Consider the following 25,255-nt stretch of genomic DNA (forward strand, 5'->3'; position numbering starts at 1 on the left):
GTCTTTTTCCCAACTATTTTGGGGTCGGCTTCCAGTATAACCGGATCAAGTGAAATCAAGTCTGTAAGTCATTTTATTTATTTGGGTCTAATGAGGATTTGAGATCGACAGATTGTTGATGATCCGCCTATTCGTTAAAGATGACCTAGTGGAAAGGGGAATGTGAAAACAATTCAGTCTGTTGAAGCATGCGACCAAGATTTATCTTGACCAAAAGTACCTACCTACCTAATATTTAGGTAACTGTAGTAACATTGTACTCCACTCTCCCTAAGTACTGTCCTATATTATATAGTACTTAGGGAGACTATATAGGCTATATACTCCCAAATCAACATGCACGCATGCCCATATGTACCTATCTAGTAGATAGTATCTACTACGGTATCCTTATATATGTAACCCCTATGTAAACTTTATATAATCCTATGTACCTACTAACTCAATGTATCCTATATATATAATTTTTGTACTCCCTTAGGTATATACCTACCTACTACTCTTAGCTACTCCTCTATGTAATAATAACCCCTTGTACCTATTGCTCCATGTAAGTCTGTGCTCCTTTATACTACCTCATGAACTCACTTCGTTCATTACTTTATAGACTCTTTCTTTGTAGTCTGGTATATACCTACGTCCATTATGTACTTCCAACTGTTGGCCCGAAAACTAGTTTCGGACTTTTCAGCCATATCGGATAGATGTGCCCAAGCGCGGATCCAGCCCTCAAAAAAGGTTGTGGTCACATCTACTAGAAAATCGGAACTAGAAGCGGCTACTACAAAAGTAAAAGTCGGAGCATGAACATGCTCATTAAAAATTATGCAAGTCGTTTATGAACTTTTGAATGAAATTATTTCCTTTTTTCTGAGCATCAGGACTTTGGCATTAGGAATGAAAATAAACTTAGGAGGAAGTTGGACCCGATAAAAAAAAATAGTTTCGATCCAAACCTATTTCAATCAATAACTTCTAGTAGCCAGTAAGCCAATATAGGGAGGGTTTGACGCATTTGGTGCACTTCTCAACTACCAGTGGCGGCATAGCATCGGGTGGCACCCCGGGCTGCTACCTATTGAGCACCCCAAAAAAAAAACGACAAAATAAAATTACGAACCAATCTAATAATGCTAAAAAAACGTTTTTTTTTTTTTAATATATCTAAACTCATATTATGCTCACTATCAGTTCCGTCTCTAGCTCATGTACCGCGTGCAATCATTACTAAAGCACCCCTATGTATGGAAAGATTGTGAGTAGTTTTGTTTTTTGCGCGAGCGTAGCAAGCCGGAACATTTTTTAGATTTCGTCGTAGTTACCAAGTTATAAAACCAAAAGCAAAGACGTGGTATAAAACCGTATAAATTTGCGCGAGCGTAGCGAGCGCAAAATTTTGGAGTTTTGGGACACGAAATCACAGAAACAAGTAAAAAAAAAGCCACTGCTAAATGAAAAAACCGCGAGCGTAGCGAGCGCGAGATTTTTTGAGTTTTGGTACTGTTTTGTACAAAAAAATGTAAAATAGTGACTATTGTAAATAATAATAATTTTATTGTAATAGACAGCTGTGTTGCTGGGAAGTTTGTTTTGTTCTTCACCGCTTCTTGTTAACCAGAAAGTCCTGAAAGAGGGCGTTATGGGGGTGCTATCCTTTTCTACTTTCAATTTTAACTTAAACTAATCTAACGTTTTCGATATTGGACTTAAACCACCGCAAAGTGAAAAAGCCGCGAGCGTAGCGAGCGCGAATTTTTTTGAGTTTTGGGACACAAAAGTACCTCAAAAACTAAAGCTGTAAGAAAAAAAATATGGTGATCTCGAATTAGTAAACAACAGTCATAAAATTAAATGCAACAAAAAAAAGTATTATTTTGTTCCCTAGTGTTATCATCAGCCTATCGATTTAAAAAAAACGTAAAAGTGTGATGTCACAAGTCTAGGTAATAAGGTTGTGGGCATGCCCATCGTGCCCACAACGGTGGATCCGCCCTTGGATGTGCCCAATACCCTTTAGGGGCTGGATTCGCCCCCGATTCGCACCCTTGCCTTTGCATTTTTCATTTACTTACACATCACTGAGTTATATCTATTTTAATTGTACGATATTATCCCACTACTGACTACCGTGTTTAAAATAGGTACCCTCAAAAACAATATTATATGTATACTGCGCTACTATACCGTATACTCAAACTCAAAAACGTTTATTCAAATTAGGCTGATTAACCGGCAGTTTTCGAACGTCAAAAACAAAAGACAGCCCGCAAAACGCCCACCCTTCGCCACTTCCTATGAGTTTTTGCTGGGAAGAAGAAGTGGAGCAACAAACTCCCCAACAACACATGTATGTCTATTAGGTTTCATATATACCATAGTTAACATATTTTATGCCTTTTTTCGAAGAATAGAAAAGAAAGGGTAAAAGTCTATGACATGAACTAAGAACATGGAGAAAACTAACCAAACACCAACCTCAATAGACTTTATAAATTAAAACTTATTTTTATCTAATGTCATCAGACGATTATCAAGTACAAAATATCTATCGATACTCCAGAAAAACATTCAAGAAGAATAGAAGATCACATGAAAATGATATCGGCCCAGTTGAAAACGCAAATTTCGAGGCGACAGATGGTTCACCAAGGAGTGATATTCGCAGTGATGGTAGAATAGACAGTAATATTGATTCGCCTGGATGTAGCTGTGATTTAGACCCGGAAGGTGAAATTGCGAATATACTTCATAAGAAATGCCCAGTTATTACACTAGCACAACAACAACTGGCAAGACTATTGGATGAAACTGACAAACTGCTGTGTGACAACACCAGATGTTGCAGGTTGGTCAGGTTTATGATTCCTATTCCTACTTACATAAAATTCTGCACCAATCTTCTTTCGGCATTCTATTTTATTGATGATTGGACGTCAGTTAAACCGTTTTATAGTTTTTGTGGCAAGTACCTGTACTAGCTGGTATTCTACCATTCCATATCTTTGTTCCAGGTCTGTATACGACTTCGTTTGTATATGTAAAGAGATTTTTATGACCCAAGACAAGTGTCGAGCAATATTAATATTATTAGTTGGTTTTGGTTTCGTTATGGGAGTCCTCTTTGGAGCTGCATCGTGCGGATCTTATCTTGGACGATTTAACAGCCCAATCCTTAGCTGTGTTGACAATTATTTTGCGTCCGACCGGTTTACAAGCATCGAGGACTCATTTCGGAGCATAGCTTAGAAACGGACTTCTGTAAACCATACATATCTAATAATATTTTTTACGCTTCTAGAACTCTTGTAATTTCAGTAAGAATATTTTAGATGAGATTATAGAATAGAACCTATCTACCTATCGTTGATGATTTTTTTAATTATTTCAGTACCTACATAAACAATTCTCTTTATACCGGTAACACCAATGGGTTGCATCGTAGATAATAATGAAACAGCTAGCTCTTTGATTAAAGCCATTCAATCTCACGTCTAAGTTGCGTTGTTAAGCCGACTTGTTGAATGTAACGTTGAAAACTATGTAACTGGCTAGATGATGCTTAGCCAACTAATTAGTTCGACGTTCATAACAGCTTAATCGTCTCACTGCTAGGCACAGGCAGGGGCCCGATTCTCCTAAGTTAATAATGTCAAAATCGAATAGTAATCGAATCGCAATACGATCGTAATAGCAGTTTTAACCATATCGGGCATTCTGCTACTAATAAAAGACCAATCGTATTCGATAGACATTTGATTGGTGTGCGATTGGTATGCTATTTTGGTAATTTTGGTCTATACGGTAGTTTGCCGTGCAATCATTTTGCAATCGTAAAACATTTGCAGACAAAATGATTCATTATTGAATGACAGAAAAGAATAAAAACGTTTATTTCAAAGAAAAAATAGCGGAATGCCACATACGCTTCAATAGTAATCGAGTCGGGATTGGATCTCAGTCGAATCGAGTCGAACGTCAATCGAAGGTCGCTTAAGTAAAATTAGGAGAATCGGGCCCCAGGCCTCACACAGAGGGGGAATGAGCGTTTATCACCACGCTTGCTCAATGCGGGTTGGTGAATTCAGATATTATAGTCCAGGGTCCCGATTCTCCTAAGTTAATAATGTAAAATCGAATAGAAATTGAATCGCAACACCAGTTTTAACCATATCGGGCATTCTACTGCTAGTAATATAAGACCAATCGTATTCCAACGACATTCGATTGGTCAGGGGCCCGATTCTCCTAATTTTACTTAAGCAACATTCGATTGACGTTCGACTCGATTCGACTGAGATCCGATCCCGACTCGATTACGATTGATTGAAGCGTATGTGGCATTCCGCTATTTTTTCTTTGAACTAAACGTTTTTATCCTTTTCTGTCATTCAATAATGAATCATTTTGTCTGCAAATGATTTACGATTGCAAAATGATTGTACAGCAAACTACCGTATAGACCAAAATTACCAAAATAGCAGACCAATCGCACACCAATCAAATGTCAATCGAATACGATTGGTCTTTTATTAGTAGCAGAATGCCCGATATGGTTAAAACTGCTATTGCGATCATATTACGACTCGATTTCTATTCGATTTTGACATTATTAACTTAGGAGAATACGGTAGTTTTCTCTACAATCATATTGCAATATTTGCAATCGTAAATCATTTGCAGACAAAATGATTCATTATTGAATGACAGAAAAGGATAAAAACGTTTATTTCAAAGAAATAATAGCGGAATGCCACATTCGCTTCAATCGTAATTGAGTCGGGATTGGATCTCAGTCGAATGTGAATCGTATGTCGCTTAAGTAAAATTAGAAGAATCCGGCCCCCGGGCGCGATTCTAGGCCAGGGGCAGCCTAATATTTTTTTATTGATGATTTAGAACTGCCTCATATAGGTTTGGACAGCCCTGGTTCAGCTGTTTGATTGAATGGCTTATTTAGCCAATTGGCCGCAACATATTTTTATCACACACACAAAGCAGCAATAATATTATTCGGAGGATAAGTAATTAAATAAATTGAAATTACAGAGGATTGCAAGAAGTTTATTCTATTATACAAATAGCATGTTGCTGTAGGTGACACAAGAAGACTTTCTAAAAATTAGGTAATTATGTGTTATGCATATGGGTTATTTAATAAATTTTAATATTAGTCCCTTTTTATTAAGATATTAACTTATACCCTTCATAAACACAAGACAAAAATTAAATAGCGATAAACTTACAATAATTACAACATATTTTAGATACCAATTAGATCTAACCAGTTAAATAATAATACTAAGGCGTTCAAGTTACTTCTCCTCGCACCATTCATTCTCCTTACGAACTTGGTCTTCTTCGGCTGCAGTAAAGTCATTTTTAATATTGAATGTCTTGCGAATTTCTTCTGGAGTCTTACCCTTAATCATATTGGCTACAGTTTTGCAAGTGACGTCCAGTAAACCTTTTATGTCTAAATAGTTGGCAGCTAAAATTAGTTCAAATAGAGTGCCCTGATCAACTTTTAAGAAGTCTGCATCCCATGAAGAGATATCATCTGTACGTTTTTCTTTATTTTCGTCGTCTTCTGGCAATGGAGGGTCATCTTTGTGATACGTAGCCCATTGAATCACTTTCTTTAGAATGGCAGAATTCACGTTGGGCAATGGAACTACCTCCTCTTCATCATCTTCCATTCCTAAATCTTCCAACATTGTCTTGATTGTAACTGAGCATTTTGCAATCTCTACATCAACAGTAAAGATTTCGCTGTCCGAAGACTGTAGTTTTATGTTAGGCATCTAAAACAAGACCAAAATGAAAAAAAATAAACACAAGGTAGCCAAAAATGGGACGCCATTTTACAATGTTCCCAGGTATTTTATAAATAGTGTCTCAACGGATTTCAAACAATGTGATTCAGGAATTAATAAGCGTCATACCTTGGAACTTAATATAGAACACAAATGCAAGAATACACTGGACAATCAATTTATTATGCGAGGATCACAAGATTTATCCAAAACTGAAAAATACAAAGGACAGGTTGAACGAATGCTATCTCATTCAATTTACGTCATTTGATTTGACTGACATTTGCTAGAGTAGTAGACAAATCGAGATGAGAAAAATAGGTAGAGTGTAGCTAACATTATCGCCTAATACCGACATGGTAATGTCATGTAAAAAAAAGCGAGAAATGGTCATTGCATTTTATATGCAAATTAGAAGCATCTTACAAGTATTTGCGATTTACTGAAATGGTTTATATTAATATGGTTTAATGAATATGTTTTAATTAATGGTATGACTATGGTTTAATGAATTTATTTTGACTGGGATAATATGTAATTGAATAACACTCCATAAGTATATTACAAGATATTTATTTCATACTATAAATACAATGTTCGTTTCAAATATATTTTTACGCTGGTCTTAGGCTGGAAACATATCAGACTGATCTAGCAATCTAGAATCAACTCTCATTGGTGGGCTTATCTGAAACATTATGTTGAAAATACTATCTACAAATATACAAGTTTGTATATATATTGTGTACATATACAAACAATATTAGCGTACTACTGAAAAAAAAAACGATAGAAATCGAGGAACGGGTTTAGATAATTTTAAAGAACTATTAAGTAGAATTAATATTAATAGAGATGTACCCAAAATTATAAATCTAGTCGATTTGTTCTGAAATAATATGTCCAAAGTGTTTATCATCATAGAATCGACTGTCGTATTCGTTCCGCATTTGAATGAGTGTACAACACTACTAACTAATGAATGGAGTGCACGAAAACATGGTTGTTTTTCAGCTTTCCTTGGAGATTAATTTGAATATGATCAGTTTGCTTTAGTTTTGATTCCTGTTAAATAATTATGAAGTAATTTATTAGAATTTAAAATTAAACACTTAGTTATGTATGATATATGTAAATAACCTAGCGGTTAGCGTCTGAAAGTGCTTCTAGATAGTGAAGTTGTTATTTAAAATAATCATGAATTTTACCTACGTTCAATGATTTAAGTAAGTGATAATAATAGCTAAGTAGTTGTTCTGCATCATGAACTATTCGTTTATTATTTAAGTAATTCCAAAGAATAAAAAACAGTGTCAACATTTTGACGTGTCGGGTTTTGGTTTTCGTGTTCAGCCGCCATGTTTGTCCTTTTATAATTTAGAAATTGAGAGATTGTATGGGTAATAACATAATACTTACATCTGCCGATGAGAATGCTAGTGTTACAATTGAAGTTATATGTTTTAAAACAATTTAGATTCCTACCGTTTTCCTTGACATGAAAAAATTGTTTCTACAGCTTTCGCGTCCTTTGTTATTCAGGTATTCAGGATGGTTGTTGGATCAGCGACGTACCCAGGGAGGCAAGTGCTTCACAAGATGCAACCAATGGGAATGACTCCCCGTGAGCTGTCAGAGTACGATGATTTGGCTACAGCACTTATAGTGGATCCATACCTTGGCATCAATACACACAAAATGAATATTCGATATAGACCACTAAAAACAAATAAAGAAGAGCTGAAAAGTATTATTAAAGAATTTATCCAAACACAGGATTACAACAAAGCATACACAAGACTGGCAAATGGTGAATGGATGCCAAGACATTTTAGTAAAAATAAACACCAGCAGAGCAAACTAAGAGAACATGTTAGTATATTATTTAAGCATCCTTCTTAATAATGATATGCTTAGTTATTGTTGTGATTACTTGTGATATAAATATACTGACCTCTTTGTGACATAAAGTCTAACATCCATTAGCTACAAACATTACTGATACTGCCGCTGGTGACAGTATGTAAAGCTATAAAGTCCATGGTTTTTGTGTTTCTATCTACAAACTCTATCACACATTACAATATACTTCTCTGAGTTGTTATACTATATTCTCTACTTATAAACCCTTTACAATCAAACATTATAATTGATGATTTCATTGTTGCTTTAGAGTTTCATATTTTAATAAGTAAATTTTCTTATTTCAGATTTATCGATATTTGCGAGTGTTTGATAAAAAAGCAGGGTTTGTTATTGAACCTTGTTATAGGTATTCTTTGGAAGGTCGAGTAGGAGCCAAGATTTCAACAACCAAAAAATTTTTTAAACATGAGAGGATAGATTTTCTTGTTGGCTGTATTGCTGAAATGACTGAAGAAGAGGAGAAGCAATTACTTCATCCAGGAAAGAATGATTTCTCTGTGATGTACAGCTGCAGGAAAAATTGTGCCCAGTTATGGCTTGGTCCTGCAGCATACATTAATCATGACTGTAGACCTACTTGTACATTTGAAGCGACTGATCGTGGCAAGGCTTTTGTGCGTGTGTTGAGAGATATTGAAGTTGGAGAAGAGATTACTTGTTTTTATGGAGAGGATTTTTTTGGAAATGGTAACTGTTACTGTGAGTGTGAGACTTGTGAAAGACGAGGTAAAGGTGCATTTTCTGTACAAAATGCACACACTGACGAGCAAGCAACTAGATACAGATTTAGAGAAACAGATAATAGAATAAATAGAACAAAAGCTAAACAGTCACAAAAAAATGTGAATGGCAAAAACCCTGAAAAGTCTCGAATATCTAGTAGGCAAAATTCCGACATTGTTTCGCCCTTAAGCATGAAGGAAATGAAACAAAAAGGATTAACGAAATATGATGCTGAAATGTTAATAGCACAAGGGTGTATCGCAGATGTTATTGATGGCACAGTTAGTAAAGAGGCACAGGGGAGTAGAGAATCTTCAGCCTCCAGTCGTGGTGAAAGATTACGACGGCGGACAGACAGCAATAGAGCAACAAATGGCATGACGCTGTCGTCCGCGGCTAACGTCAAACGCCGAGCACCACCATCACGCTGCTGCAGCACCACTAGCTCACGGAGTAGTCGCGACTCTCATACAGGCATAGTTTTAAGAAGTCACAAACGCTTACTTGATACCTGCTCACAGTCTACTTGTCCTAAACCTAAAAGTACTACAAAGCAAGGTACAGAGGTTAAAATTGACAGAAACCTTACCACACCAAAAGAGGAAACAGAGTTGAACGTATTAGAAGCAAACAAAATCAATATTAAAACTGAACCTACAACTGAAAGTCAAAAAGAGAATATTGATTCTATTGAAATGACAAACACACACTTAGAAAAAACGGACAATGATTGTGATACAAAAGAATCTCTATTGCAAAGAACAGAATTGAATATTACTAATACAGTAGAAAAGGTTGAAACTTCCATGATTAATTCCAATGTACAAGAACAAATGGTTGAAAACAAAAGTGTTAATGACAATGCTTGTGTGAAAAGTGAGATATATGATTTTAGAGAAAATGTAAACCCAAGTGAATGTAAGGATAACAAAACCAACAAAATTCCAAAAATAGAAGTTACAAATAGAACTGAGGAGCCTAGTAAAAAAGAAACAGATTCAGGACCACCATGGTTGGCAGATAATTCTAATAAAAGTAGTGAATGCCCATGTACCCCTCCACGGCGAGGATTGAAACTAACATTGAGGGTGAAAAGAAGCCCTGTTGTAGAGGAAGTCATGGATTGTGGTACTACAACAGAGGCAACCGAGTATGAAGTATTACGATTAGAGGGCGTTGACCCCGAGACAGCGCGACGTTTGAAGAAGCGACGCAGGTCTAAGGAACGCCACCGCAAGCACAGCCCCATCCGTCCTCTGCCTCCAATGAAACGCTTAAGATTAATATTTGGCAATGAGAGTCGTACTATCGATTTGCCAACTGCTATTTCAGCAGACTGACAGCCGCAACTACCTTATGGTTATTTTTCCACCGTTATTATTCAATTATTTGTTTAATTGACACTGATTAGGATTATTTTAACTAGTATTTATTTTGGTGACGTGAAGTTCTGACATTTGAGTAATGTGTGATATGCATCAGATTTTAATTTGATGATTCCATAAAATATTTATTAAAACAGAAATTAGAAAGTTTTTATTGATTTCATTAGTGCAAATTCAGTGCATGATAACCCATTTTTGTCAGGTATTTTCACGATCGTCAAATAAGTTGGTCTAACTAAACTTAGTGTCTGTTATAAACTAATGTTAATGTGTTGATATAATAATTATGTACAAAAGCCTTGTATTTTGTTTATGGCCAGATACGACTTATTTGAAGAGGGTGAAATAAGTCCTAGTGGATAACTGCCATTTGGTAAGAAAAAAAATTTAAAGAGTTCTTTTTGTAATTGGGTATGATTCTTACCATTTTAATTTATATATTGACATTGTTGACTTGCTGCAGGTAGATCTCATTGCATTGTATAATTTATTTGTTCTTGTATCAATGTCTTAATGAAATGTGTATATTGAATATGGTATGGATATTTTGATGAGCATAGTGAAATAAATTCTCTATTTAAAGAGTAATAATTATTATTAGTAATATGTAGTCATAAATCATCAATTTGAACAAGGGTGTAGTCTTGAGACAAGTTTAAATCATTTCCAAAGTTAGTAAGTCAGGAGATTGTTTAGGTATATGAAAAACAGTTGTATCCAGAAAAAAATAGGAATGAATTAAATTGAGCTGAATTTTTAAGATGACTCTGAATATAATTTGGTTCTGAAATTTTCACAGAAACATGTGAATATTGTTAATATGTACAGTTTCATGTTGATTTTTAATGTAGTTATGGGAATGAAGTATAGCCTCGACAAGTATTATGCTTGTAAAAAGCTGTTCAGCAGTTGAATGTAGGGACATAGTTTGTATATAACAGTAACATAATTAAAATGTTGAAGTATTTGAAATACATTAAAATTGCGACAACTTTAGAGTGTGGGTACGATACAACTTTACGAAGGTACAGATGAGCAGGAACTGAATAAGATCATGAATAAAAACAACATAATATGAATTATAAAGCTATCAAATATTTATTTTGTCAGGTCTAGTTGTGTAAACATGTCAGACTGAATAACTATTTCAATTCAAACCATGATATGTAAGTAACGAGCTCATTACTACTAAATTGTGCTTATGCTTCAAGATTCATTGTTTTAGATCCCATCATCATCAGGCTGAATAGTAGTAGTATTTCTTTAAATCTCAACAAGACCAGACACTGTCATATGTACCTACCTCTAAGAGTGGTCATTCTTACAAATTGTAGAATAATTTGTGTACTTTAGTTAAAAAGTATTGGCTGTTTAGAAAATTGATGCACACACCTTAACCATGTGGCTGGTTCAGTAACTGCAGTTGTTTGTGAATTGCTGGTTTTATTGCTAGCTATTGTGATATTCCTCATTGGAATAGTGTATGTAAGAAATCTGTAATTTAGACAAAAGCAAGTTGCATATTGTTGACAAATATGAAATATTTTTCATTTCATTAAATATCACAATAAATTGCCTCAAGTTTCTTTCTAATATTTTGTTTCAATTTCTAGCATAAGTCTATGTACCCTACTTGAAGTAAATAATCCATCATCCATCTCCCTAAAAAATAAATATTTCATGGAAGACAGGATTCTATTTTTATGGGTTTTTTATTTTCATTACAAGAGATCCATAATCACAATTTACAAATATTCGCGTAATTAATAACGAAAAATTTAGTACTTTGAGTTTGTTTATTATCAACTTAATGCAATATTGACATTGGTATGCCCATTCTCAGTATATTTGCTGTAACTCCTTATGGTGTGGGGAATGGGTAACGGCTTTTTACTTTAGTGTCCATACCTGAAACAAGAACATCATTTAGAACACAGCACAAAAGCATTGACAGTAATCATTATTGCAGGGTTCCCTTTTTTTTCATAAGGGCACGTCTAGACAGGCTACATTTTTGTGGCAGACAACATTGCAAGCAATTGGAGAGATATGGCTCAGCTACAGGTTGGTTGGATATCACGTGTCCATAGAATATTTTTGTAATGGTCAGGCCTTTTTTGCCATCTTGACACACCGAATTGAACGGTGTTATGTGGACGTGTAGATTTTGTATAAGCTCATAATATTATTTCTCTTGCTGAGTAAAGAACATATTTTAAAGAGGCTGTTTCCTCCCATACCAGATTGGGACATAATTGCCCTGAACATATTATAAAGTAGGACTTTTTTCATTGTTGCACATTTTATTTCTGGATCTGCTGGTTACTCTTGAAAAAAACCTTTAGTTTGATAGACCATATATGAAGGTTAAGGCATTTAAGGTATGTTAAGTGGTAGGTATCCACAGCAAAAGCTAGCATGAATAAGCAAAACTTGGACTTACTTCTGGAATTCCCATTCTCTGTTGTCGAGAGGGCACACCTGCCTTGTTTTGAGCCAGCGTGAGATGCAGTGGAAGTGAAAAGCATGCTGGAATTAAAAATACAAACATTAATAAAACCAAGTGGAAATCAAGCAATTTTGATTTTAAAAGACAATCCTTACATTACAAACACCCCAAGCAACTGTGCACTCTTCACTAGTAGCTGATGCCTGATTAGCTTGACATTCTATGCAGAGATCCATTATATGGTTGCGGCAAATCGCACAGTTGTCGACCACAATATCTATAACAAAAATACAATATTGATTATCTTTTATATCTTATTGGATTTAAACAATCGATCAGTGGTTCAATCTATTAAACTAGTTCTTACCCCAAGCCCATAAAGCGACAGCATTCCACTGAAATGTAAATAAAATCGATTAGAAACAATCAACAAAGAAAATGCAACGTACAGTTATGATGAGTTAGCGTAAATGTACCTTTTTGACCTCAAACCTCTTTTTATCACCTTTACCACTACTGGAGGAAGCCATTTCGACTTCCTCTTCATCTACATCCATTACAGAAGCCATATTTTTTAGAAATACCTTATTTTTCAAATCTAAAATGAGGAAATTATTGTACACAAATTTGACAGGTATGTATGTATGACAGACCGTTTCGTCCGAGGTTATGTGTTGCCATTTTTTAGAGGTGTAATGGGAAATAGGAATGTGTTTGGGTATTTGGCTTTCTAGTATACAACCTATTTTCAGTATAACATTTTATTATCTCTCTTATTTTAACATTTTCCGTGGGCAAAGTCGAGAAACCCACGTATTTCTTTATCTTTTCTAAGCTTAGGCTGCCCGCTCACGTTCCGAAATCGGTGACTGATTCTTTTTTGGAGAAAAATAGAAGAAAAAAATTGGTCAGATTTAACTGTCCTTCAAAAAGTCTGATGAACCACGAAAGATAGATAATGACTATGTCACCGTAAGATTACAAACATCGTTAGATTACAATCTATCTCGAGAGATTGTAAACTGTCGAATTATTGTGAACCGTAACATCTGATTGCAATTTAACGCATTATTTTTCGCTATATTATAATCTATCGATGAGAAATTGTCAAATTGTCAACTGTCCGAAAGCTCTCCCTGATTGGTCAGTCATTTTGTAAGATCGAGAGCGATGTAGAGCGGTCAAATTGTCAACTGGCGTAGAACGGAATGCATCTTGCGCGCTGATTGGTAGAACGTCAAAAAAGACAATGTTCTTTGCTAGCTCTTTGACGTGCAAAAATAAGTGACGGTTTAATTTTTTATAAAATCAAAAATTGTACTTAATTTTTAAGACTCAAATTACACACAATTAAAAATTGTATTAAAAATTGAAGTTAGTGACGAAAACGAATCGCTGCAAAACCGACTCCACGTAGTCTTGTCTGCCCTACCCCTAGAGTGCAATTCAAAACCGCGTAGGCGCGGAGGGGCGAGGCGGCCTGCGAGCTGAGGCGCAGGTAGTTTCAGCGCTCGCCGCCGCGGCTGAGGCTGGCCGGCGGAGCCGGCCAGCAAGCCGAAGCTGCGGTGGTGAGCGTGAAAACCATCTGCGACGATAAGCTCGCATGGGACCGCCGGAGCCCCGCAGCGCCGGAGCCGTGACAGAAGTTATGCTTGCTGCATGTTGCATGCTTACTTCCATGCTGGGTCAATTAATATGGGATGTGTTATATTTTAAACAAAAAACTCAGTAGGTACGAGTAAAAAAATTAGAAGGTAAATAAATATTTTTATGATGTCATTTAATAGTATTTAAGAAGTTTACTGTTAGAATGCATGCTACAAATTTAGATGCAAAAAAATAACCACCATGCTGAGTTGTATTTAGAGTGGAAGATAACTCGTGGCTAAGATAGTATTATTTAGATGCTCGACGCTTTATTAATTGTGGCTGACTTAGTAATTTAGAAGGCAACATACATTTTTGGGGGCGAATAATGATATTAAAAAGAAGCCTGTTTAATTAGCACCCCTTTTATTTTATTTTTAAATATTAGTTTGTATTTGAAGACAAAATACCTAACTGTATTTTTATAAGAGTTATTTTTATATAAATTTAATACTTGAAGAATTTTTGAAGAGCATTTATTTTATTTAACTGACACCTCTATTTCATTCCTAACTCTACGGGAACTCCATGGGAACAGAACGGCTGGTCGTGATTGGTCGATCTTACAAAAAGACTGACCAATCAGAGAGAGCTTTCGGACAGTTGACAATTTGACAATTTCTCATCGATAGATTATAATATAGCGAAAAATAATGCGTTAAATTGCAATCAGATGTTACGGTTCACAATAATTCGACAGTTTGCAATCTCTCGAGATAGATTGTAATCTAACGATGTTTGTAATCTTACGGTAACAACTACAACAGTCCTGTCGTTATCAATGAGTTCAACGTAAATGACAGTCCTGCGCTTGATTGCCGTGATTGCGGGTCTTACTGTCATCCTATCGGGCTATGAGACTGGGAGGATAAGCAGGGAGCTTTTGCGTAAATAAACGTGAAATCTAATTTCTTCAAAAAAGAACAGTGGCCATGGCCGACAATCGGCCTGGACACCATAACTCTAAGAAAAGTTATGATATGAGCTAACTTTGGTGGAAAGGAGTGCTATATCTTTTCTTCTAGAAGCAATTCCCAAAGTGGTATTCATTTTTTAAACTTTCTATTATGAAGCCTGGATTTATTGATTAAGCACGACGAACTCGTGTGTCGGAAGAGAAACTTCGTAGCTAAAAATTTTGTGAGAATGGGCCACCATTCATATCATTAAGCGAAAGGCATACAGCAATAAACAATTCAATACAAAAACTTCGTTTTATATATTTCAGTCATTTTTTCTTTGTAAAGTATAATTCTAACATTAAGCACTGTGATGGTTTTTTAATTCTAACTCATCTGGATCAATATTGTTGGCTTCTCTCGTTCGTTTGTAAGAGTTTTTCCAGATTTCATAGAAACACACGGTTGCTTGAAATCGGTAGCACACAAGGATCGGTACTGACACGTGTGTTATCAGAGTCCATGCCCAAACTCCATAGAATTCCATCTGTAGATAAAACAAAAAAATAAGTATATTTACTTATGTAGGTACCTGTATTTCTTTTAATTGTTTAGGGTAAAGGCTCCGAAACAATTTAACTGATTTGATTTGTGAAAATTATTTAATGAATATACATGAGCTAACTAAGACTGTTAGAATTTTCAAATCGGACTCAAACAAACTTAGCTTTTAGCTTTATAATATCAACAAGTGGACTTAGTTTTATTTTTTAAAAACTCACAATCCTGTCATACCTGTAAGGGATGAAATTCTGCTCTTGAATTTTTAACTCTGTTGATAAGCCACAGAGCGAAGTTCCCCACTAGAAGGAATGTAACTAGTTGCCGACCCGGTCGTTGTCGGCCCGTGCCTGCACAACGTCTGTACCAAGAGTCCAGCACTAGCAGCGTTTGGCATGAACTTTGAATAACAGCACATAGGGGCGTTATGATCCTGGAACATTGTTCAATAATCTTTGGTTAATGTCGACGGTTTTATTAGATAGATTTCAATAGAAAGGTAAAGGTAAGGTCTTTGTTCTAGATACCTGGTTGCTTGTGATTCTCCAGGGTATTGATGTATTAAGAAGCCAGCTCCAATTATTTGAAATAAGTAATATAGGTATACTCCACATTGAGTAACCAGCAGCAGTGAGTGTTCTAAAGGCAATGTTGACACTGCACGCTTGAGTGGCAATGTCCTCATTCTTTGAATGCAGGCTCCCGATCCTAATGTCATTATGAAGAACAATATTGATTCCCAAACGTTTATCTGTAGGGAAAGGAATCTTTTTATTTCTCTGTACGTTTTAAATAGGTACGAACGAATTGATCTTTTTAAATTTAGATTCTAGTAGGAATGTACGTACCTGAAATAAAGCTAAGCTCATATGTTCTTGTTTTTGAAACAATCCATTGAAGAGCATCAGGCTGACAATAGTTCCAGCCAGGACTGCGACACCCATAAACAGGCCCTTATGTGCACTTCCACAATCTACAGAGAAATGGTTATTTGACTTGGCTCGGGCACAGCACTGCCGGTCTTTAGCAGTCACCATAGACGCAACTTCCTTCATCGGTTTCTAGAAGTGAAATCTTCAATTAATTCCGTGACCTAATTTATGTTACAACTCTTGTTTCCAGAACCAATCGAACATGTGAGAGCTAGAAGTACTTACCTAAATCAAACACGTAAACTTGAATAAATGTTAAGTACCTAAGTAAATAGTTATGTTAATAAGGTTTGGTAGATTCAAATTCATTGAAATGATTCAGTGTGCATTAAGTAAAATCTGAAAACTTACCGATCCTGGAACTGTACAGATATCGTTCCAGATTACGAAAATAATGATCGAGCACAAAAGGCTGTATTCAACACCACAAGGCCTTAAATAAGGGTTCACGCTCCTAATGAGAGGAGTGATCATGTCGGACACATTGCAGGTCCAGTTGATATTCTTCGTTGTAAAGTTGAAAACGCTTAATGTCAAATTTGAAAAACTGTCTTCGGTGCTAGTGGATGGCTTTTGTTCTGATAAATAAGTTGCATTGTCCACATGATTTGTTATGATTATTTTCGGTGGACCAGTGACGTTGGCATATCTGATAAATGCTGGACGATCGTAGGCCATTGCGATGATATCATCTCTTGTCTCTTGAACGACGACGTTAAGCCACTCACATATGTTTGTTGCTATTAGATGCATGAGCCCGAATCTATCGAGCACCACCCCTCGCATGGGATCCAATATCTAGAAAAAAGATTCATTTGTAAATTGACATTCGTCATTTTTATCATTATTTTATAACACATATGGAAATATATTAGTCTTTCAAGTAAGTAAGCCTACATAATCAATATTAGGATGTAAGTATTCATGTGCAAAGATCCGCTAAATAAGTAAAAAATTCTAATTCAGAGATTTGGAAGAAGATTTCCCGTTAACTGCCACGATGCGGTTGGGCACCAATTAGCGAGTGATTAGTTTAACGAAGACTGTAAGATAAACTTAAACTGCCGCTGCAGTCCTTAACATACTTTCTGTACTTAGGTAAAAGTTTAAAGCAGATGATAGTGTGCAATATGATGATATGGAATAATATAATATGTATTCATAAAACTGGATCAGCAAATACATTTAATAATAAAATATGATAAGATTATGTAGGTATTGTACTTCTATGCTCTAACATAAAGCATTTATGAACGTATTATAAGTGCATTTTGCTTGATTTCGAATTCTTGAAGTCGGGAAATAACGCAAGAAATAAAAATTGTTTGCTTATTAGCGTGAGCAAAATTTGGGAAACCACACAATAGAAAACTTCGTGAGGCTTAAGTTAGCAGCTGTTGATCCGGCGGGTAGATACTTCCACGGTCAAGGTTATGATGATGTAGATGATTTTATTTCTAGCTGGTCACAGTTAACAGGGCCGTAATTTAATTAAACTTTAACTAAATCTAATTTTAAAATTCTGAAAAAGGGGTAAAATGTGACTTAGCAGAAAATGCATTTTCTGCATAATGAACTACTCGTATACCTTCTCACTTTCAGTATAGAGACCACATTTATTTTTTCATGCTTGCCTTATACTTAAATTGCCGTATTGTTGTGTACTTAAAAAGTAGTTATCAAATTATTTCCAGGCAAATTCAGACTTTTGTAGATACCTAGTATCGAAAAGCTGACATATAATTTCCTAACAGTAGTATATTGGGGATATGATTCAATGACTGCTTACTTACATCAGTATAAGAAAATATGAAGACGGTTTGTGCAACCAAGTACAGTATCCTCAGAGCTGGCTTTATGGCCACGATGGCGAGCTGACAATCCCCTGACAGATCGAAGTAGCCAGCGAACTGGAGGCAAGAGTAGATGATGGATCCTACTCCGAACCCTGCCACCCCCATGTGAAGGTAGAAACTGCCGTAGCGGGTGCGCTTTACGTTTTCTGTGAACATAAATTACGTATGCTTAATTTTAATTCTATGTATGTTTTTTGTTATTCTTTCATGCAAAAATTACTCTTCATATTTATGTCGATGAAACTTTATAGTAATATAGCTTATATATCAGAATAATATATAGGCAACTTTTTATTTAGATACCTACGTGCGGGAAGTAAATCTCTGGGGACGCGGGTAAAGCCGCGGTTGGAAGCTAGTTTAAAAAATATTTCTATATATAGTTGTTACAGATCTGAAATAAGGATTGATAAGACTTACCATCTTTCTCTCTTTTTGCTATTCGAAGATGATAAAAAGTGTATCCCAAGAAGAGCATACTGACTATGTATAAATACATTGTGAATAGCTGAAAAAAGAAATCACAAATCTTTAGTTATGATGAGTCTTTAGTAGGTAAACACTATCACTAATTCCGTAGGATAAAACTGGTCTCAATGTTTTACACAAGAAATCTATATTTTACAGGTTTCCTTATTTTTGTATTTAAATAAATTAGAATTAGGTTAGGTACGCTACAGTTATGTTTACTGTCATTGCCCCCATTTCCGAAATATTTTCATAAGTGGATAGCTCATTGTCTGTCTTGAGGGGTACCTAAAGGAAAAAACTTGCGAGTCACAACTAAGTAGATAGATAGTTCTAATTTACTCCTATGCAAATAGTAGGATAAAAAATATATCAATTGCCTACAATTTAACTGAAATTAACCCAAAATTAGGTTGGTTTTGCGAACATAACTAGATAATGAATACGTGACATACTCACATCAGATGTAACATTAGTATAAACTTCATTTTGTATGGTGCTCGTTACAGGCAACGCTATTCCTAATACTATTAATAATTTAGCATAAAATGCTGACAGGACCACGGTCATCGATTCACTGGAACAATATGATATATTGTATCAATTAGCTCGTAATAACCTAAAACACGAAGCTAGTCAAAATTAATATGACGCCACAAAATTAATGAAAATCGTTGAGGAATATTTAGCGGGGAAACGCCTTTATTGTAGCGCAGGTTATCCGGATTTACGGACTTTACTGAATAGTGTACGAAATTAACTAATTAATATCAAAACTGTTCTAAATTTGACGCTATTTTAGGGATTTGGGAAGCTAATTAAATTAGATAATTAATATTAGTGCATGCCTTTGCTGGTTAGTGCACGGCAAAGTAACTTTCGAAAATTACCAATGACTCTAGAGTGGTTAGTTTACATCAGTAAATATCATGTTTTTTTATTAGTGATGTGTATGGTCAGCATAATTGCTGTATAGCTTTTGCTGAGTCATGCACAATCCTCATATATTAGGAGAACTTTTTTCCCCTTTGGCAAGTCACTATTAGGGTGCTTACATAAAGAAACAGGTTTCCGGTACAGACAAACCTGTACAGGTAGGTACCGATCAGTGCAGGTATAATATTTCAATACAATCCTTTTCACTCACTTATAAAGAAACAGGTTGTTTACCTGTTTCAACTTACCTGTTTCTTTATACCTGCACTGATCGGTACCTACCCGTACAGGTTTGTCTGTACCGGAAACCTGTTTCTTTATGTAAGCACCCTTAGCGCAATGTTAGCAGAACTTACTCGCCGTGTGAGAGCGGTTTCCTCCGCGCGGGTTTGGGAATGCGCTCCATGCTGGAGTTGGAGCTGGCTGGCATCACGACGCTCAGGCGAGGAAGGGAGTGCGGTGGGTGCTCTCTGTAATGACACAAACTATATCGTTGTAGTTCTTTGGTGGGTACTATTTATTACCCAACTGCACTGGTAAACTTTAGCTTGGGAAGGAAAGATTATGATCAGTAGCAGAAGTCTTGTGGTGTGTTTTAAATGGGCTGTATAACAATGAAATAGATTTTTAATCAATCCAGCAGTGCCTGAGACTAGCACCATCAAACAAATAAACTCTACGGCTTTATTATATTAAATGTATGATATTGTTATTTAGCAGGACATTGTGTTAAAAAAAAAACTTTCTGTAGGTAAGTCGTTTCACTGTTTACAGATTGCTCTTTTTCTCATAATTTTATCTTTAAGACAGTATATGTCTATCAGAAAACGTTATATGGGATGTGCATCTTACGGACATATATGCAGGTAATGCTTTAATTTATGATGATGTTATTTACTAGAAAACCTTTTATAAGAAAATCTGAGGATAATCATTCTTATCCATTATTTATCAAAATAAACAGGCGTGAATTGGATTCGCGCTAAACAAAACAGCTCACTACATAATTACACGGAGCCGCTACAAAATAAATACAAAACAAATTCCTTACATAATAATATTAAAACTGTTGCATAAAGCGGTGTCGATTTAACGTTACACGAAGTTGTTTTGTTTGAGCGCGCGCTTATCTACTAATAGTGGGTTTTAATGAACCTCCTCGCCGCCCTGCCTCACCTTTCATCTTCAGGCACAGCGATGAGAGGCTCAGACCTCCGTCGCCAGTCCCTCGATGCATTTTGATTAGATTTCTCTCTATTTTTCGTCATCAAATCCTTTTAACCTCCTTTAAAACGGCTTTGAAGTATAATTCACGTTTAAAATTGAATATTTCACGGTTTTTGTCTATTGTAGATGTTGTGCGTCGCAGAGCAAATCACGAACTGCTCAGGATGATACAAAACGCAGCGACATGTCGCAAGCGTGTGTTAGTAATTAGTTTCCTACTGTGACAGGGTTGAACTTGTACGCATGAATTCGGTCTACTTCATTATTTTGTGGAATACATATCTATTTATGCTATTTTCAATGTTAGACTTTTTGTTTGTCAAGAATTTTCCGATCGGTAAGACAGAACTAAGAAATGACTCATATTTTCAGTAAATTGCTTACTATTATGAAATAATGGTTCAGCGCGTCTCAGGCCACACTGGACCACACTGAGGCCATAACCAATAGAATTTACCTGGGTAGGATATGTTTCAAATTTTTTGTTCAATTCATTTTAAATGGCACACGCTATGTATTTTGACCTGGTTACAAGTAGGTAATATCCCAGCAGTTCCCACAGGTGTCTACACCATACCGATCAATACATTCAGATGCTACTAACAATCGGCACGGTTCATAACAATGAGTTCTGCTGCATCTATACATTGCACCCTTTGTACGAGGCTCAATCAATGCTCAAACTGAAATAGGGTTACTGGTAAACTGTTATTGTCTTCAGGGAACTGCAGACCGTCGAATACGTCTTTAGGCCTGATATTGGAACTGGGCTTAATGGTACGCAAAGAGATAATACCTATATTGTAAAGGAAACCATTCAAATTGGACCCTAAATCCAAATTGAGCGAACGAAAAAAGGAAATCCACTACGTCCGGAAAGCTCAAAGGAACATTCTTCATAATTATTGTGGTTTTATTAGTGAAAGGAATAAGTTATGGTAGTTATAGGGCAGTGGCTGTCTAGTCTGTAGATATTATGATTATTTTATCTGTTTCCCAATAGGGAAACTGAAAATATTCAGTCAGACAAAGTAATTTTTCGTATTTCGTGACAATTACAAGGGTGATTTCCTGATCGTGGTAACACGTTTCTATACTTTGGTCATCTTGTGGCTGGTTATTGGCCCTTATTTGTGTAACGTGAAACTACTCATAATGTCATAGTTATCTTTTCCGCGAAATCATTCATTTAGGTGTTGTCAACGAGATGTTTCTAGCGTTAATCTGTTTTGTCATGCCTGACGTCATCACTGGATACAGTTTAAGCAAACAGCTTGATTCATTATCATCCTAGACCTTATGACGTCATTTTACATGTTAGATTACAAAGCTCTAATATATTAAGGAAGTAAGATTCATTCAGCCTAAACTTCTTTTGGTTACGAATCAGAAAGTGATTTAGGTGACGTCATAGATTAATTTGTAAAAGTGTTTTAGTTGTACTACGTATTTTCTACTAGGGTATCGGATTTTGACTAGAGAAAGCATTTTTATTTGTTTCTGTGCGTGTTTCTCTTTATTATAGTGAAACATATGTAGTTCAGTCTGTTGTTATTTAATATAATATACCTAATATATTATTTATGCTTAAAGAAATGGCAAGATAGATTTGAATCAAAGATGGTTGAAGAACATTTTCACGTACCTACGCGGTGCAAAAGTACAAACGAGTACGAACACTTACATACTACGAGTACATATTAGTAAGTTATAAGTAAGACAAACGGTAATTAGCAAGTGTGCTACGTGGCAATGGGAGACACGACTTCTTTGAGATAACTAATAACTGTAGGTAAAGATCGTGACATATTATATTAGTGATAATGTCCCTTTTTTAAGTTGCAAGGATTTATGAACTTGAAACAGTAGATTGAATTGCAGCATCCTATCTTTAAAAGAAAGTGTTAGGCTTTCAGACCAGATGATTATAAATTTTACTGCACAGTAGTGGTCGTATTTGCTAAAATTGATAAAAAGCATGTGAGTTTCATATTTTCAGGTATATATTTGTGCTGTAAATATTTTATTTTATACTGAGTACCACGCAAAAGAAAAGTTTTCAGACCGACTAAATAAAGGGATCTTTACTTGAAGACGCAAACAAATATGTAAGTACACATATAATATAGACGAGCGAATAAATAAAAATATACTCCGCTAAATATTCATCGGTTAGAGTCGGTAAGATGTTGTCCTCATGGGTAATTAGCGGCGGCGGTGTCACTTTCAGACGTTCCTCCTAACGAGCCGGCCGTATATATGCAGATGCAGTGCACAGCTACCCTCGGCTTATCTCGAAGCGATTAATTAGTTCTCCATCTCAAAGGCACCTTACATGACTTTTTTGTTCATGATCTCTGTTTATGTCGGATTTCAAACTGTTTTTTTTATTTACTTAGTAGCTGGTTTTATAATTTTTATTTTAAAACATGTCTAAAAGACACCATGTCTGTTTAATTATTATGTATGAATTTAACTTTCTTTATGAAGAAATTGTACACAACTTAAATATTTACATGTAGAAGAAGATACCTCAGAAGAAAGAGCCGTCCTATATATGTATTTTTGTAAATTAAATAAGAAATACTACGGTTTGTAGTAACTTTATGCACGATGCAACGCATCATCTGAAACCCACTACAACAACTTAAACAAGACCATGAGTAAAATGTCATCATATTTCTCCTCCATAAAATAATCAGATTTTGTTCTCCACATTACATCCGGTTAGACTGGAAGCCGATCCCAAAATAGTTGGGAAAAAGGCTCGGAGGATGATGTTCTCCGTGCAATTAAATGGCAACAAGACTTACATGTAATTTCAGTTTGTTTTGTGCGTTTGTGCGTTTAATTATAACTGCGATTGCATACGAACCTGTTGTGTCGCAGTTTTCGTTCCAACGCGGTGCTCGTCTGCCTCAGAGGATGGTAGTGATGGCTCCCATGCTCGTAACATGACTTTGAATCTCGTCGGTCGTTTGTCCTAAGATCATGTAAAAATGTGGGTATTTATTGCTATTCCTGTTGTAAAAATATCCGTTAGTAGGTTCATCTAAGACCTTTCTAGGTAACTCACTGAAAATTTTCTTTGTTTACACAAACGCGCTGGACTCAAGAACTACTCGTATGATTAAAAAAGTAAGTATGTTAGTGTTAAATAGCCCATTTAAAGAGGAGTAAATAGAAGGAGTACATAAGAGAGTACACAAGAAAGTACATAAGAGGAGTACATAAGAGGAGTTCATAAGAGGAGTACATAGGAGGAACACATAAGAGAGTTCATAAGAGAGTACAAAAGATGAGTATATAAAAGAGTACGTAAGAGAAGTACATAAGAGAGTATAAAGGATGAGTACAGAGAGCCGTACATAAGAGGAGTACATAAGAGGAGTAGGTACACAAGAAGAGTACATAGAAGAGTACATAAGAGGAGTACATAAGAGGAGTTCATAAGAGAGTTCATAAGGCTACTTTTTACATCGGACGCGGGTGAAACCGCTAGCAGAAACTTTTATTAAAGATTGCTTTCTTTTAAATTCTACCGTATATGAAATACTTTCATTAAATGACCCCAACAGATACTAGGCTAACCGACTACAGCTTGTCTTAATATAGTCATGTTTATATACACTGGTAAGCCTTATGTAAACATTTGGCTTTTTAAACTGTGGTAAAATTTAGCTATAATGTAAACACGTAAAGCTGGTCTTGGTTTCAGACTTGTGGAGATAATTTCAGTGCGTTTTCTTATCCTTGCCGACGTACGAGGTGAAACTGGGTCATTTGTTTCAATACAGCGGAGATCAAGAGTATATAAACTGTTCTTCAATTGCAGTTGTTTTTTCCAGTATTCTATTTTTAGTTGCTTTTTATTTACTACTTATTTAATTTGTTTTGGCGGTTCCCTGAGGTAGTCAGTAGCCTATGTTCTTTCTCCGCTATCCATAATCCTTACTAATATTTAATTACAGAAAACATAATTCAGTTCTAGAAGGTTAAACATTAAATAAATATAATATGTGCACTGATATTCTCATAAGGTATTAACAGCCATAGAAAGAATGTATTTTTTTCTTAGAAATCTATCACGAAAAACGTATTTAAACTATCTAGACCCATAGTTAAACATTGACCAAATAATGTCAAGCAGAATTAGTAAATATTTATTATTGTATCTTTACATACCATTCCACATCTTCTTGTATGACGTCGTCCATGATAAACCAACAAATGGTTTCTCCCCAACCGAACACAAAGACTAATACTTGGCTAAAACGTTGTTACAATCTGAGATAGCACTTTTATCTTGACACGAAGTTAGGCTTCAGACGCTATGACGGTAAGGCATCGTTCAGACCAAACGTATTGTCGGCCGCTGACTGTGAGCGCGCGTTACGCAGTTTATTGCTTTTCCATATATATTGAAACTAGCT

The 25,255-nt window shown here is 35.6% G+C and overlaps 4 protein-coding genes across 7 annotated transcripts; 1 reads left to right on the forward strand and 3 right to left on the reverse strand.

The window, feature by feature from the left end:
• The first annotated feature begins 2,782 nt into the window (after window positions 1-2,782).
• Window positions 2,783-11,440, forward strand: LOC124632256 (histone-lysine N-methyltransferase KMT5B). Of its 3 annotated transcripts, none has more exons than XM_047167016.1 (3): window positions 2,783-2,845; window positions 7,356-7,685; window positions 8,024-11,440. In XM_047167016.1, exons 1-3 carry the CDS (start codon window positions 2,837-2,839, stop codon window positions 9,800-9,802), a joined length of 2,118 nt encoding a protein of 705 aa, XP_047022972.1. In that variant the 5' UTR covers window positions 2,783-2,836; the 3' UTR covers window positions 9,803-11,440. The 3 variants fall into 3 exon arrangements, with proteins under 3 accessions (XP_047022972.1, XP_047022974.1, XP_047022975.1); XM_047167018.1 differs by lacking the exon at window positions 2,783-2,845 and adding an exon at window positions 6,817-7,039; XM_047167019.1 differs by lacking the exon at window positions 2,783-2,845 and adding an exon at window positions 7,138-7,213.
• On the reverse strand, window positions 5,041-6,103 carry LOC124632257 (S-phase kinase-associated protein 1). The gene is made up of 2 exons (XM_047167020.1): window positions 5,943-6,103; window positions 5,041-5,801 (listed from the first exon to the last, which is right to left on the reverse strand). The coding sequence occupies exon 2, from the start codon at window positions 5,799-5,801 to the stop codon at window positions 5,313-5,315; it is 489 nt and encodes a 162-aa protein (XP_047022976.1). The 5' UTR covers window positions 5,943-6,103; the 3' UTR covers window positions 5,041-5,312.
• Window positions 11,441-11,624: 184 nt separating the features above from the next.
• Window positions 11,625-12,967, reverse strand: LOC124632258 (RING-box protein 1A). Its single transcript, XM_047167021.1, has 5 exons — window positions 12,773-12,967; window positions 12,664-12,691; window positions 12,452-12,573; window positions 12,291-12,376; window positions 11,625-11,755 (listed from the first exon to the last, which is right to left on the reverse strand). Exons 1-5 carry the CDS (start codon window positions 12,863-12,865, stop codon window positions 11,743-11,745), a joined length of 342 nt encoding a protein of 113 aa, XP_047022977.1. The 5' UTR covers window positions 12,866-12,967; the 3' UTR covers window positions 11,625-11,742.
• A 2,176-nt stretch (window positions 12,968-15,143) lies between these two features.
• Window positions 15,144-25,098, reverse strand: LOC124632804 (proton channel OtopLc-like). 2 transcript variants are annotated; one of them, XM_047167772.1, is made up of 11 exons: window positions 25,008-25,098; window positions 23,698-23,805; window positions 19,952-20,065; window positions 19,119-19,236; window positions 18,612-18,699; window positions 18,129-18,337; window positions 16,687-17,133; window positions 16,252-16,464; window positions 15,931-16,154; window positions 15,638-15,836; window positions 15,144-15,389 (listed from the first exon to the last, which is right to left on the reverse strand). In XM_047167772.1, exons 1-11 carry the CDS (start codon window positions 25,037-25,039, stop codon window positions 15,204-15,206), a joined length of 1,938 nt encoding a protein of 645 aa, XP_047023728.1. In that variant the 5' UTR covers window positions 25,040-25,098; the 3' UTR covers window positions 15,144-15,203. The 2 variants fall into 2 exon arrangements, with proteins under 2 accessions (XP_047023728.1, XP_047023729.1); XM_047167773.1 differs by lacking the exons at window positions 23,698-23,805; window positions 25,008-25,098 and adding an exon at window positions 20,772-21,157.
• Window positions 25,099-25,255: the final 157 nt, after the last annotated feature.

The sequence above is a fragment of the Helicoverpa zea genome, chromosome 8 (assembly GCF_022581195.2).
Source record: "Helicoverpa zea isolate HzStark_Cry1AcR chromosome 8, ilHelZeax1.1, whole genome shotgun sequence".
Classification (NCBI taxonomy): domain Eukaryota; kingdom Metazoa; phylum Arthropoda; class Insecta; order Lepidoptera; family Noctuidae; genus Helicoverpa; species Helicoverpa zea.

Coding starts and splice junctions, on each gene's coding strand:
- LOC124632256 (XM_047167016.1), top strand. Junction 7,686..8,023: donor AGAGCAAACTAAGAGAACAT/GTTAGTATATTA, acceptor TTCTTATTTCAG/ATTTATCGATATTTGCGAGT.
- LOC124632257 (XM_047167020.1), bottom strand. CDS start 5,801: ATGCCTAACATAAAACTACAGTCTTCGGACAGCGAAATCTTTACTGTT.
- LOC124632258 (XM_047167021.1), bottom strand. CDS start 12,865: ATGGCTTCTGTAATGGATGTAGATGAAGAGGAAGTCGAAATGGCTTCC. Junction 12,692..12,772: donor AGAGGTTTGAGGTCAAAAAG/GTACATTTACGC, acceptor TTTACATTTCAG/TGGAATGCTGTCGCTTTATG. Junction 12,377..12,451: donor TTGCTTGGGGTGTTTGTAAT/GTAAGGATTGTC, acceptor TTTTAATTCCAG/CATGCTTTTCACTTCCACTG.
- LOC124632804 (XM_047167772.1), bottom strand. CDS start 25,039: ATGGACGACGTCATACAAGAAGATGTGGAATG. Junction 18,338..18,611: donor AGCAAAAAGAGAGAAAGATG/GTAAGTCTTATC, acceptor TTATGTTCACAG/AAAACGTAAAGCGCACCCGC. Junction 15,390..15,637: donor CAGAATTTCATCCCTTACAG/GTATGACAGGAT, acceptor TTTTATCTACAG/ATGGAATTCTATGGAGTTTG.